The sequence below is a fragment of the Oncorhynchus keta genome, chromosome 14, assembly GCF_023373465.1.
Source record: "Oncorhynchus keta strain PuntledgeMale-10-30-2019 chromosome 14, Oket_V2, whole genome shotgun sequence".
NCBI classification, from domain to species: domain Eukaryota; kingdom Metazoa; phylum Chordata; class Actinopteri; order Salmoniformes; family Salmonidae; genus Oncorhynchus; species Oncorhynchus keta.
In genome coordinates this window covers 30,294,524-30,309,549 of record NC_068434.1, presented here as the reverse complement: position 1 = coordinate 30,309,549, position 15,026 = coordinate 30,294,524, and the positions used below count along the sequence as shown (strand labels likewise).

Sequence of the window (15,026 nt, the reverse complement as noted above, 5' to 3'; positions counted from 1 at the left end):
TCTGAAGGAGACTTCTTACATCCATTTATTGCATGGTTGTTCATAGAAAATGACAATGGAAAAAGCTTTACTGAAAACAATATCTAAACAGGATGGTAAGTAAGAGCTAAATAATAAACAGCTTCATAAAGACCATTAACATAACAGATTACAAGTCATGTTTCTCACTCAATAATAATGGTAATTAAGTTGAACTAAAACTATGTTTTGGATAAGATTTAAAAAAAAAAAATTAAATACACATGTAGTCAATAATGCATTTTGTACATAGCTGTCCACAAAGAAAAGGCACATTCATTGCATTGTTCATAGAAAAACAGTCAATTTGTCATGTTGAGGGAATTCTAAGGAACAATTTCATCCTCAGAAGCATTTTCCATGAATAAATATGCAACAAATGTGGGTATAATAGTTAAATCATATGCATGACCTCCCCTTAGGCAATAACTGAAATACATAGTCCTCTCCTAGTTTTATTTGATCTGTTATGTAGTAGGAACATTTACTGGAGAGTTTAAATCAATAATGAATCTGAGGACAAACAATGGAACAAAGAAACCACTTTGATAACGGTCAATTGAAGAAAAGCTATGGGAACAATGAACAGTAAGTGTCACTAGAGGGAGCAAGAGAGTTGCTTTTGGAAGGCAAGTACTCCAGCTCGACTTGTAAACCTACTGTACGTGAAGAAGAACGAGAGAAGGGTACAAGGACTATCTGTCAGATTTAGTAGGGGAAGATTAGGGAACAAACAAACATTTTGACACCTTTTATACAGTCACCATCAGAGGTCTGGAGATGAAAGAGTTTGACATATCCATAGCCGGGAAGCTGGAGTGGCTAGTGTTAAATACTACTTTCAATATATATATATTTTACCCCAACAAATAAACTCCTGGGCCACAATGCACAGGCTAGATCACTGTAAACCCTGAGGGAGGGAGAAAAACAGAGATTCAGATGAATGTAGCTTTCTGACCTACACTTCCTCTAGTCCGATAACATTTAAATACTAGTGTTCAATACAGTACCACCAATTTGTTACAATAAATTCCATATTGGTATGTATCTTGATTTGGAAAAGATTACAAAACTCAAATGATCAAAAACAAGTATGCAGCTTTGAGAAGAAATTGTGATCCACAGATATTCTACACATCTATAGTTCTATGTGTAATTCTATGGTGTGACCCACAAATGAGTTCTTAAATGATGGAATGAAACCGTTCTAAAAAAATATATACATATTGGCTTATGATAATAGCACTTGGCTTATGGCAGGTAAAATGCTTGGAGTTGCTATCAGTGTTTCTTTAGACGTGAGGAAAGGGTCAAATGAGAGATGTGAGAGAGGTGGGAAGATGAGTGCAAGAAACAGTTGATGTCCATTTGCACAGTGAGAATGATTCTGAAGAGCAATCCATTCACTGAAGTTTGAAAGGAGTCAAGGCCAGAGGTATAGAGCGAGCCCTTCCTCTCCTTGGTGTTCTCTCTCAGTCATCAGCGACAAAGGACAGAGCACGCAGCTCACTCAGCTTGGCTTCATTCTCCCTCTCCCTCTGCTCATCACTCAGCCCTGCCTGGTCGATCGGATCCATCAACTCACTGAAAATATTGTGCATCTCCGTGAAGTACACCACCTGAAAGAGAGAAGGAAAGATAATGGTGAATTTACTGGGGTGGAAAACTTTAAGACGATGAGGATCTTACGGAAAGAGAGCAGTTAAAGTTCAAATCAGAACCCTGCCCAGTCCACCCCCACAATCTAGCTACAGTTTACTTACAACATGCAGAGGCTCATGGTCCTATAGCCCTTCACCTACACTAATGAGAAGCCATTCAGAAGTAAAGGAGCGAGCCCGTAGAAATAAAACAACTAAAACAAAGCCCAAACCCCAGGTCTTCAGTGGGTAGTGACCCTGCCTTTTCTCTCCCAATCTGAACATGAGATAGAGAGTGTTCGCTGAAAGCTTTCTTGACACATCCCACCCCTGCTTCTTCCCCCAGTTCATGAGTCAGGATCCCAGGAGAGATGCTTTGATGATTAATAGACTTTAATCACATTACAAGACTCCAGAAGAGTGGGCCGAGAATGAAAGTACTGGGAAATACAACCCCTTGAAACCCACACACATTTCAATATTTATTCATGCAGCGATGCATACGCTACAGTGCACTTTAGGGGGCATTTCGGACTTATTTGGAAATGCACACGTGTGTTCTGCATAGAGGCTGGAATAAAAGAAGAGCTGCTGGCAGATCAAGGCATTGAAGAATAGAGAGACAGGCCATTTCAGATAGGAAAATTAAGCTCTCTCTCTTGGGTAGGGAGAAGACGTAACCACATGCAACTGTAAGAGATTTGTCACAGGATGCATGCTGGTAGAGAAATGATCATGTAGCCATTTTCAACTAATTACATTTGAACTGTGATTAACTATCCAAATGTCTATTCCACATGACGTGTGCCAGCTTCAGTCCAGTTATATTAACAGAAGCTAGTTGGTATACCCAGTGACTAACCGGAAGAGGAACCCAGTTTGAAAAGCCTCTGTGTTTATACCGAACTCTGTCACCTAGACCACATGAGTGGGCCATGAGTATTGGGTTACCAGTGTATGTGGGGGCAAAGCGGATATTTTTCATTTAAAAAGTGGCTTGGTGAAAAAGCTATGGGATACATGTCAGTTATAATGTACACCAGATCACTGTGTCCGGTCTGGGGTGAACATCCTTTATGTCATCCAGTCTCTATAATTAGCCCAGTAATCATGTGCCATAAACTCCACGGACCACCTATGAAAAGGAGCCAATGGCCAAATTCATAATTATTTATATTACCTTTTTTTAAATATATATATGTATTCTTTTTTTTTATATTTTTTTTTTTTACAAATGACCAAATACAACCCCTGTCACCCTGGCCCTGATGACTAAATATGTATTTAGACAGAGAGCTACAATGACTCATCTGACCTCAACTCTTTATTTCACTAACATTTAAAAAACATACAGTACATGAGAGAAAAAAAATTGGGCATCCAAAAAGATCCCATCTCTATCAACCTGGTCTATCAATTACCTCAGGAGAAGTGCAATATAACTAAATCATTATGACAGTAGCGTGTCAAAAGAACACATTTCTTTCTGCTAGTACAAGCAGTACAGAACACCCTAACCAAGAACAACCACAGGGAATCCACACTCAGACAATGTCTCAATTATCCAGCATCTGTACAGGTGGACAGGCACATCCGATCACAGCAGAGCATTGCGTCCCATTCATAGCCATTTCATGAAACTCCTGGTAGTGGTGCTAGAGCTCAGAACAAAGGAAGGCATTGTGAGGGCACCATGGGAGCCATGCAGCAGGTCCGGGGGAGTGGGAGTCCAGACCGTGCATGGGCTGCTGTGCTGACTGACCACCCAGGAGCGGCTGTGTTGGAGGAGTGGGTGTGTAGACCAGCCCAGCACTGGAGTCTGTCCCTCTGGCCCAACTGCGCACCCCCCGCCTCCATTCACAGTGTTCTGGAGTTAGAGATGAGCTTTTGAATTTGAGTCATCAGCGCTTTGCCTTCAGAGGGCCCTCATTACTGTTTCAAGTCATTCTTTGCAGATGACAGAGTACAGACCTGCTCCAATGTCCATAGAGGAAGGAGCACTGAAAAAGGGACACTAACAGTGGGAAGGTCCAAAATCTTCACCCAATAGTTTTATATCCACAACCTGTCTTTATTAAATCCTTATCTTATAGGGCATTGGATCCATGTTTCTACAATCATCATTCTAGGGAGAGGTGATGTCCAGTGTTACATTACAGATCTACTATGGAGGAGATAATCCTGATCAATTAACAAGATTACCAGAGACCTAATGGCAGCTGCCAAGTTTATTCAGACTGCCTCCAGTGACACCATCTCCTGAGCTGTGAAGATCAGGCTACGCTGCTGTTACACAAGTCTGTCTTTACTCAGCCAGCCCAGGAGGGCTCCATTCACTTCCAGTCTTCCAGTAACAGTCATCACATACAAGCCTACCCCCTTGTTGTAATCTAACAGAAACACAGAGAAAGTAAAGAACTCTGTCACGGAAGACAGAACTATGGATAGATCAAAGGGCGCAAATATCAACTTCCTTTGAACCCCCTCTGGGCTAGCCTGGTTGTATCAATGACTAAATGTTGTTTGAGTCTGATAGGCAGCTTTCGGTCTGTCAGTGTGTTTGGGGGTGGGGTGCCAGCCTGGCCTAGTGACGTGGCCACTACTCAATCTGATTAGGCGTGTGCCAGTCTCTATCCCAAAAACAAAATGACATGGCCGAGGTGGGGTGCGGGGGGGTAGGCGTGGGCGACGGTTGAGGGTGCCCGGCTCAGCTGCTGGTCTGGTTAAAGCGAGACGGGCTTGCAGGTTAGAAGGGCTGGAGCCAGACAGATAGACAGACAGACCTGGGCCTCCCGGGCTAATCAGGGAGGCGTGGGGGGTTAATCACATTAAGACTATGTGGAGGGAGACAGGAAGGATTACACTCTCTCTCCACTCCACTACCACCCTCTCTGCTGTTGGTCAACAGACAGCTGGGGGCAATACAACACTACAGATCAACAATCTGCTAAAATTACGAATAAAACCCATTGTAAACTTTTCGGCCTGGGATTGGACAGATGTGAACAAGTTTTGTGTATCAACTGAATACTCATACATACCTAGGTCTAATAATTCATAACTGTGCATGTATATATGCATTACAAAGATGGCTCACGGGAGTAAAACTGGGTATGTGTGCACCCAGCTCACTATAGCTCACCTGTGCCCGGATGAGTGCCTCAAAGCTGGGCTGAAAGTAGTCGATGCGGCTGTGGTAGAACTCAGCTCCTCCCTGGCCTGGCCGGGGGCAAACAGAAGACAGGTCAACACTTCAACAAAACACACATCATTACTATGGAGTCTCAACAATCACATTCCAGCTACGTTCTCAGGAATGTCATCTGTCAATAACCATGAAAAACAATAGGAGAATGAAAATGTGTTCTGACGCAGAACAATAGAGAAAAAAAGAAAACGACTAATCACGACCACAAGTGAAGAGGAGTGGGTTATGTGGGAAGACTTGGCTGTGTGCAGACCACACCACCGCTGATCAGGATGATGTGTGATGTATTAGTACGTAGTCTATCGGTGGGCATAAAGAAATGATATATAGCATAAAGAAACAAATATGTATAATTTAGAGTGCATGATGTGAGTGTATGTTCGTGGGGGGGGGGGGGTAACAGCACCACCTGTGAGCACTCATGTTTATCTTGAGAATCTACTCTGTGTGTCCGTCCTTAGTGAGTCTGTTAAAATGGTGTGGTAGTGTTTTGTCAAGATCATTTCTCTAAGAGCTGTGAGATTCAAAGACCAAGGAGATAGGGGGCCTGTTTAGGCTTTGTGCCCCTGACAATGCTTTTTTCAACGTGTGTGGGTGGGCAGCCATGTGAGGGTGTGAGCCCAGGCAGCACTGCATTGATATCTGTGAATGTGTGTGTGCTGCTGAAGAGGTCTCTGTGAGTGTGTCTACAATACTCAATTACGTGCCTGTATATGTGCAGAAGTGTCTTTTCTAAAGGCTATACTTGAGAGCCTGGTAGCTTGTGTGGGTGAACAGAGCACATGTACAGTATGCATTGCGCTCAACTATTTTTGTTCACAGCCAGTCAACATTTGTACCTTGTTCACTTCTTGATTGTATTGAACACACTAACATCATACTAGGACTGCTGCCCAACAGAGAGATGGAGTGAGAGATGAAGTGGCAACATGTGCCAGCAGAAGCTGTTAGCACTGTTCCGTTACATTGAAAGAGCAGCGTACCTGGTGCAGTTTGACCATGGTGGGGCCTGTCTTCTCCTTCTCTTCATACTTCTCTACTTTGGACTGTAACCTCTTGTAGTCCTGTAGAGCCTGCTCCCTTCGTTTCACAGCCATGTTGAGGCTGGGGAACACACTGCTGTACCTGAGACGCACAGACAGAGACACAGTGAATCAGAACTGACACACAGAGGCAGACCTTGAGAGACAGAGCGATAGATACCAAAGAGCCAAAGTGACTGCTTTGTACATGAGATGTGGACATAACGAGACATGACATTGCTCTGTGTACATGGACATACAGACAAGAGCCTGTCAGAGGAACAGCTGTCTATTGACAATATGAATGAAACTTCCTACATATTGCAATGTGTCCGCAATACAGACCAATAAATCTAAACAAATCATGCAAAAATGAACCTAAGTTGTTGTCTTAAAATAATAAACGTGCATTGAAAAAAGTATTGCAAACTAGACAAGAAAGAATAAGCTTTCTCTAAACCACCAACTTGTTGAAGTGCTCATGTGAGGTCTCGTGGATCGATACCATGCAGCACAGAAAAGTGTTCTCAAGTAGGAGACATCTTAGTGTAGACTGGAGTCACTTTCAAACAACCAAGGAGGCCAATTTTCGGTCAAACCGACTCCAATTTTTATTTAACTACTATAGCGCAAAGGGCATGAAACAATTCAATTGGTTTCAATGATTTTATTCAAAATGAAAACACAATCTTTCCGAAAGAATTATTGTCTCAGGTACTAAAAATAGGAAACACATTTGTAACTTAGCAACAGGAGTCCGTGCCTCATCCTGGGACTTACTTTGCTCCAACACACTGGTTCTGTACGTTGTGTTTTTATGGGAAATACAGTACAGAAATGCAGCTACACCACTTAATTTGCAAAAGATTTACATTTTCCAAACTAGAAAAATAAAACGGTTGCAACCCTGTTTAGTCAGAAAATCCATTATAGACTAACCATTAAGTCAATGGTGGAGATGTCTAACTAGACATCTGGATTTTCACACATTTGAGAGCACTTTAATGTACTTTGTATGATTCTATATAGGCACAGTAAGTCAGGTGTCACATTCATCATGCATGTTTACCCAGGTATAAGTTTCATAACCTGATGACAATTCTTAGTTTTTCTATGATTCATCTGGGAGGGTTCCATACAGGCTGCAGCTAGCTATAGCCTAGTTCCTTGAACGTCTGCTACTCTCACTAGTGTACAGTGTGCCAGTGATTCATTTTTTCCTCAAACAATGAGCCAATTCTCCTGGTCCCCTTCTTAATATACCACAGGTGAGGGGAATCCACAATGGACCTGACAAGAGGTTGCGAAATCCAGTCTGCCTCAACAAAGAGTAGAATAAGCCCTGTGAGGGGGTGGCCAGCTGGGGTGGGGGGAGTTGGGCAGCGTGACGTGACCTGGGCTCAGCCTAAGACAAGCTGTAGATTGTTTCCCACAGGAAGTTTAGAAGGGAGCGGCCCTGTATCGTTTTGGCGACGTCACAGAGCCCAGCCCCACGACCCACGCTCTCCCTCTATTTATAAAACAACACTTTGGCCCAGTTTACGGCAGGAAGGCAGCCAGGCTGGGTGGATGCCTTCCTCTAGTAATTTACGATCTGTCTCTTGCTCCAGTGTAGTGTACACATACTTCAAGTGCCAGGGGATTACACAACCGCCCCCTAAGCATGAATGCACTCCGACACGATTCCATTGGCCCATGACAACAATACACACCACACTGACTCATTAAAGACATAAAGGCTGACCGCATTCTCCTCCTCCAGAGCACCTCACTTCACACCACCTCTACACGGCATCATGAGGTGCCATGTGATCAGATGCTCTCACTTCAGACTACATCACAATAGAGTAGTAATGATAACATCTGGGTCACTCACACATGATCACATTGTAGGTAGGAGGTTTCCGACAGTCAGGAAGACCACCACTTCCTTTCTCTTAATGATGTGACTGAGAGAACACCTGTGTGAGCCGATATTAAGAGGTCACTGTTCTAATGCTGTCATACCTAGAGGATGCCAATGTGTCTGTTGTGCTCAGACTATCTAAAGAGTAGCTCTGTGGGAGCCTGGCTGACTCAGCTGACAGTGGATGTGTTTGAAAGTCACTGTACACACAGCGTAATGATAGTTTGGGATCGCTGGCTGGGCTGGACATTTCCCTAGATGTCTCTGGTCTGACTTCCACATACTGACAAGTCGGCTCCAGACCAGCCTATATTTAATCCGGCCTCGTCTAGGCCTAAGCTCTGCTGGACCAAGGGCGCACCACCACTGTCTGTGTGACAGGTCAGTCAGGGTGTGGTGGCTGGCTGGATGGAAAAAGCAGCTGGATGAGAGCTTGTTTATGACATGCTGATCCACAGCCGGACCGACACAACCAGACAGCCAGCCAGACAAGCCCAAGTCTGGACCAACCAGCCCTGCCGGAGCAGAGACAGTAGTCTGGCAGGTTGACTGACCGGTCCACTGAACACTGTCACATGACAAAAGGCCTCTCTAAGAACATGTTCACCTTCCATGTCTCATTGTCTATGAAATGAGGAAGTAACACAATGAAAGCCAAGTTTACGCAATCACATAAGGCATTATTTATGCGTAATGAAAATACAAAGTCACTGAGAGGCTAAGTGTTGCGTGAAGGCTAGAGTGCCAAGAGAACCTATGTTTTGATAGGGAAGGTTTGCTCTGCCGCAACATGCCTGATGCTTTGTCTCTGTTGATCGAAAGTGGGAGGATGACTCACGCAAGCTAGATAGATACCTGATACACCAGATATAAAAAAATATATGGTTTTATTGTCACATTCACCAAATAGGTGAAATGTGTTGTTTTACAGGGTCAGCTATAAGGCAAGAGCAGAAAAAAATGTCTAAAATAACTTACATTTTTAAAACATTCTGTGATTGTGAACTAAAATGTAGGCTAGCTTATAGGCTACATAATTTTGAGACACCCCCGTAAAACACATTTAATTGCTTCAATCTGACAGTGACAGAAAACAAAACAGCACCTTGAGTAACTCCCAAAGTAGACTAAATGAACCAGAGTGTCAGGGGCAGTCACTTTCTTCCCTAACCCCAGGTCTTACAACAGGGCTGCATTCTGTCTCACCTAAAAGAGCAACAAAGCAGAAAGGTTTAGGATAGGAGGCCTCATACCCACTCACTCCCCCTTAGGTATGAGTAATCGAGTCCTCAAACGGACATCAAAAGCTCGATCTTTAACCAGAGATCACTTTTTTTAAATACTGTAAAACTATTTGGTAGAATGTGCTTTGTGGCTGCCAGAACGGGCAAGTGACATTTTGTCTTGAAGACAAAGGTAATTTGCTTTGACTCTAATGTTCCATTTGTACATGCGCCTTTCCAAGGAACAACAAAAAAGAAAACAAGTCAAGCATCACACTGTTCTCCTTAAATTCCCTTTCCCCTCCATATCTCATTCACTCAATTGCATTCCGACTCCTCCCTCCACACACGCGTTCTGAGTGCGCACACAAGCTCCTTATACCCGGACTATACCCCTCGCATTGCGTGCGCGAGCGTTGCAAAATAAATGTAGGAATATATGTTATTCAATTATTGCGCCAACGAGCGTCTGCGTTGCCAAGGGCTAAAATAGAAGTAATTCCTATTTCTGACGCAGATCGCGCTGCAAGCCCTGCCTCTCCCATCTTCTCATTGGTTTATAGAAGCAGATATCCACGTGCCATCTCATTGGTTATACCCACATGGCTGATTGAAAGACGAACTTTGCCGGTCGTCATGGTAATACTATGAAAGTGTAGATGCCAATCACCATATAAAGTTCAAAGATGAAAAAGTCTGGAAGGAGGAGAGATGACTAGAAACGATTCGGTTGACCGTTTTATGTGTGGATTAATTGTCAGAGGACCTTGTGCATTTCAGGTAAATAACAACAGAATGTTTATATCCCAGGACAAATTAGTTAGCAACAGCAAGCTAGCTAAATTTGCATGTTTAATGCTTTTCGACCTGTCCCCAAATTAATGTCATTGGTTCAGAGTTTGTTTTGATATTTTAACCTGCGTGTCGTGATCGCGTTTGGTGTAGGGGGACAAAATACATTTATGCACGATGGCGCACACGTGCAACCGGTTTGGGTTCCATGTTAGGCTTACAGAAATACAAGTCTATAAAACAAATATGATGGGATACACAATATATATTCCTTGTCAAGTTATCACAAATTCAAAATGGACTATTTGATTGAAGTAGGAAAATATGTGTTCCAACAAGGAGCTACAGTTTTGGAATAATTGCGTCCCGTCTATTTCTCGCTTATGCTACTTTGCAAACTGCTAGTGCCATTTAGAATTGGTTAGCCTAGGGCCCTAGGCTATAACCCTCCTAAACATTGACAAGTTCCACACTGAAAATATGCAAAAATGGTTTGATAAAGACAAAGAGCGTACATTCATCAGAATCATTGAGCATAGGCCTACTCACCAAACTGATGTCGTGGCTGTAATTCATCACCATACAATGTTCAATGTGGAAATGTACATCCACTTAAATTCCAGAGAACAGGCAGAATAAATTAAATCGAACATCTGTATATCAAAAAGAAGACAGATTTTGGTTTGTAACTCAGATTTTGTTATATTTCAACTGGCCAAATTGAGCCAGGTTTCAAATGATCACTCTTTGAAAATAACTGTTCCAGGCACGAGATGTGAATTACTTCACAATGGCAACTTTTTACATTTGGAAAAATAATGTTATATTTTATTATGTTATATTCAATTTCTTTACAATGAAATAGGTGTGTCTTGACTATGATAAGGGCTCGGGAAATAAGAACATATTGTCTGCTAAATAAATAAACAAGGCTTTCTGAAGCAAGCACCACTGCTGAGGTTACTGCCTTTTTAAAGATTGTGTTCCACAATGTAATATAAACAGTTGATATTACGGTTTCAATAAATTAATTGACATTTTATTGACAGATTATATATGGGACAATTTAGCAATTAGGATTTGTTATCTGTAATGGTTATGATAAATTAGGCATTGTTGCGGTCTGTTGGTATATAGATAAACGTGCAATATTTATTTTCCAGTGCGGGCCTTGAGTTCTAAAAATAGATTTGCTTTTCCATTCAAGTACTCGAAAAAAAATAATGCGGGTACTTGAACAGTCAAAGAATGTCAAATGCCCATCCCTACATAGAAAAAGAAAGAAAGAAAGAAAGAGAGAAAGAAAGAAAGAGAGAAAGAAAGAAAGAAAGAGAGAAAGAAAGAAAGAAAGAGAGAAAGAAAGAAAGAGAGAAAGAAAGAAAGAGAGAAAGAAAGAAAGAAAGAAAGAAAGAAAGAAAGAGAGAAAGAAAGAAAGAGAGAAAGAAAGAGAGAAAGAAAGAAAGAAAGAGAGAAAGAAAGAAAGAGAGAGAAAGAGAGAAAGAAAGAGAGAAAGAGAGAAAGAAAGAGAGAAAGAGAGAAAGAAAGAGAGAAAGAGAGAGAAAGAGAGAAAGAAAGAGAGAAAGAGAGAAAGAAAGAGAGAAAGAGAGAAAGAAAGAGAGAAAGAAAGAAAAATAAAGAAAGAAAGAGAGAAAGAAAGAAAGAGAGAAAAAAGAAAGAAAGAGAGAAAGAAAGAAAGAAAGGAGAGAAAGAAAGAAAGAAAGAAAGAAAGAGAGAGAGAGAGAAAGAAAGAGAGAGAAAGAGAGAGAGAGAGAGAGAGAGAGAGAGAGAGAGAGAGAGAGAGAGAGAGAGAGAGAGAGAGATATTACAGAGAGCTCGTAGTCCCATCCACCAAACTACCAGGTGTGAAACAGGGAAGAGACTCAGGGGGTATGCTAATTTGGTATATAGGTGACCTAACCCACTCTATTAAATTAGTCAAAACAGGAACATTTGGCAAGAAATGAATAAGGACATTATCTCAACAGAGAAGCATGTACTAGTCTGTGGCAACCTAAATGCCAGAATCTGACACCCTCAGCACACAGGGGGACAAACACCTACCTGGAAGGTGACCGCATTCCCTCTGCCATATGCCCCACTAGACACAACTGCGACAACATAACTAACAAAAACTGGACACAACTCCTGCAGCTCGGTCGGACCCTGGGTATGTACATAGTCAATGGTAGGCTTTGCGGGGACTCCTATGGTAGGTACACCTATAGCTAAAGTAGTACTGTAGTCTACTTTATTACTGACCTCAACCCAGTCTCGTAGAGCATTCACAGTCAGCCCACTGGCACCCCAATCAAATCACAGCCAAATCAGTCTACTTGAACGGAGCTTTGCTCAATCATGAGGCATCAAAGCCAAAGGAACGGAATACTATTAAGAAATACTATAGATGGAAGGAAAGTAGTGTGGAAATCTACCAAAAAACAATTAGGCAACAAATTCAAGCCATTCTAGACAATTTCCTGTACAAAACATTTCACTGTAATACTGAAGGTGTAAACTTGGCAGTAAAAAACCTAAACAGTACATTTGAACTCTCAGCTCCCCTATCAAATCTAAACATTTCAAGCAGACAACCAAAGAACATTAACAACAATGACAAATGGTTTGATGAAGAATGCAAAAACCTCAGAAAGAAATTGAGAAACCTAACCAATGGAAAACAGAGACCCATAAGACCGGAGCCTACGCCTTCACTAAGGTGAATCACAAAAACAATACAGAAATACACTTCGGAAAAAGAAGGAACAGCACGTCAGAAATCAGCTCAATGTAATTGAAGAATCCATATAATCGAACCACTTCTGGGAAAATTGGAAACCTCTAAACAAACAACAACACGAAGAGTTATCTATCCAAAACGGAGATGTATGGATAAACCACTTCTATAACAAAGAACAAACAGCAAAAACATATACAAATCTTAGAATCAACTATTAAAGACTACCAGAACCCACTGGACTATCCAATTACATTGAATGTAATTAAACAACAGGACACAATTACAAACCCTCCAACCCCAAAAGGCATGTGGTGTTGACGGTATCCTAAATGAAATTATAAAATATACAGACCACAACTTCCAATTGGCTACACTTAAACACTTTAATATCATCCTCAGCTCTGGTGTATTCCCCAATATGTGGAGCCAAGGACTGATCACCTCAATCCACAAATGTGGAGACAAATTTGACCCCAATAACTACCGTGGGATAGACTCGTACATTTCCTCAGCGAAAGCAATGTACTGAGCAAATGTCAAATTGGCTTTTTACCATATTACTGTACGACAGACCACGTATTCACCATGCACACCCTAATTGACAAACAAACCAAAATATAGGCAAAGTCTTCAAAAAAGCTTTCAACTCAATTTGGCATGAGGACCTGATATACAAATTGATGGAAAGTGGTGTTGGGGGGAAAATATACAACATTATAAAATCCATGTACACAAACAGCAAGTGTGCGGTTACAATTGGCAAAAAACACACACATTTCTTTCCACGGGGCCTGGGGGTGAGACAGGGTACCAGCTTAAGCCCCACTCTCTTCAACATATATATCAACAAATTGGTGAGGGCACTAGAACAGTCTGCAACACCTGGCATCACCCTACTAGAATCTGAAGTCAAATGACTAGTGTTTGCTGATGATCTAGTGCTTCTCTCCCCAACCAAGGAGGGCCTACAGCAGCACCTAGATCTTCTGCACAGATTCTGTCAGACCTGGGCCCTGAAAGTAAATATCAGTAAGACAAAAATAATGGTGTTCCAAAAAATGTCCAGTTGCCAGGAACATGAATACAAATTCCATCTAGACACCATTGCACTAGAGCGCACAAAAAAACGATATACCTCGGCCTAAACATCAGTGCCACAGGTAACTTCCACAAAGCTGTGAACAATCTTATAGACAAGGCAAGGGCCTTCTATACCATCGAAAGAAACATAAAATTCGACATACAAATTAGGATCTGGGCAAAAATACTTGAATCAGTTATAGAAACCATTGTCCTTTATGGTTGTGAGGTCTGGGGTCCGCTCACCATCCAAGAATTCACAAAATGGGACAAACACCAAATAGAGACTCTGCAAGCAGAATTCTGCTAAATATCCTCCGTGTACAAAGTAAAACACCAAATAATGTATGCAGAGCAGAATTAGGCCAATATCAGCTAATTATCCAAATTCAGAAAAGAGACTTTAAATTCTACAACCACCTAAAAGGAAGCGATTCCCAAACCTTCCATTACAAAGCCATCACCTACAGAGAAATTAACCTGGTGAAGAGCACCCTAAGCAACCTGGTCCTGGGGCTATGTTCACAAACAGACCCCACAGAGAGCCAGGACAGCAACACAATTCGACCCAACCAAATCATGAGAAAAAAAGATACTTGACACATTGGAAAGAATTAACAAAAAAACTGCGCAAACTTGAATTCTATTTGGCCCTAAACAGAGAGTACACAGTGGCAGAATACCTGACCAATGTGACTGACCCAAAATTAAGGAAATATTTTACTATGTACAGACTCACTGAGCATAGACATGCTATTGAGAAAGGCCGCCGAAGGCAGTCCCCCGCTCTCAAGAGAAGACAGGCTATGTGCACACTTCCCACAAAATGAGGTGGAAACTGAGCTACACTTCCTAACCTCGTGCCAAATGTATGACCATATTAGAGAGATATATTTCCCTCAGATACACAGACCCACAAAGAATTAGAAAACAATCCGTTTGTGACCTGTTGCCACAAGAAAAGAGCAACCAGTGAAGAACAAACACCATTGTAAATAAAACCTATATTTAATGTTTATTTATTTTCCCTTTTGTACTTTAACTACTTGTACATCATTACAACACTGTATATAGACATATGACATTTGAAATGTCTATTATTTTGGAACTTTTGTAAGTCTAATGTTTACTGTTAATCTTTTATTGTTTATTATCTAGTTCACTTGCTTTGGCAATGTTAACATATGTTTCCTATGCCAATAAAGCCCTTAAATTGAATGGAGAGATGGAGTGACAGAGAAAGGGAGAGCACATTTTCGTGCTCATCATTTCCTGGATATGTTGGTGGGTGCTTATATTTGTCCTAATACAGTGAGTGTTAATTACCCAACTAAGTGTAGCCTAAATTTGAATACACATACTCTGGCACGTACACAGCCCATTGAAGTGACAAATAA

General features: G+C 41.6%; 1 protein-coding gene across 10 annotated transcripts in view; it reads right to left on the bottom strand.

Moving 5' to 3' along the window:
- Positions 1-7: 7 nt before the first annotated feature.
- LOC118393185 (bridging integrator 3 homolog) overlaps positions 8-15,026 on the bottom strand; it is a 48,388-nt gene continuing 33,369 nt past the window's right edge. For 6 of the 10 annotated variants that reach the window (XR_004827510.2, XR_004827511.2, XR_004827509.2 and 3 more), the window contains 3 exons: positions 5,853-5,994; positions 4,804-4,880; positions 1,570-1,640 (listed from right to left, as the gene is read on the bottom strand). Coding sequence is in view for 4 of the 10 variants with exons in the window: in XM_035785598.2 (XP_035641491.1) it covers positions 1,598-1,640; positions 4,804-4,880; positions 5,853-5,994 (262 nt within the window). In the remaining 6 variants the exon portion in view is untranslated. Of the gene's footprint in view, positions 1,641-4,803; positions 4,881-5,852; positions 5,995-15,026 lie in introns of all 10 variants that reach the window. The other 4 variants (XM_035785598.2, XM_052461472.1, XM_035785599.2 and 1 more) reach the window with 1 other exon arrangement.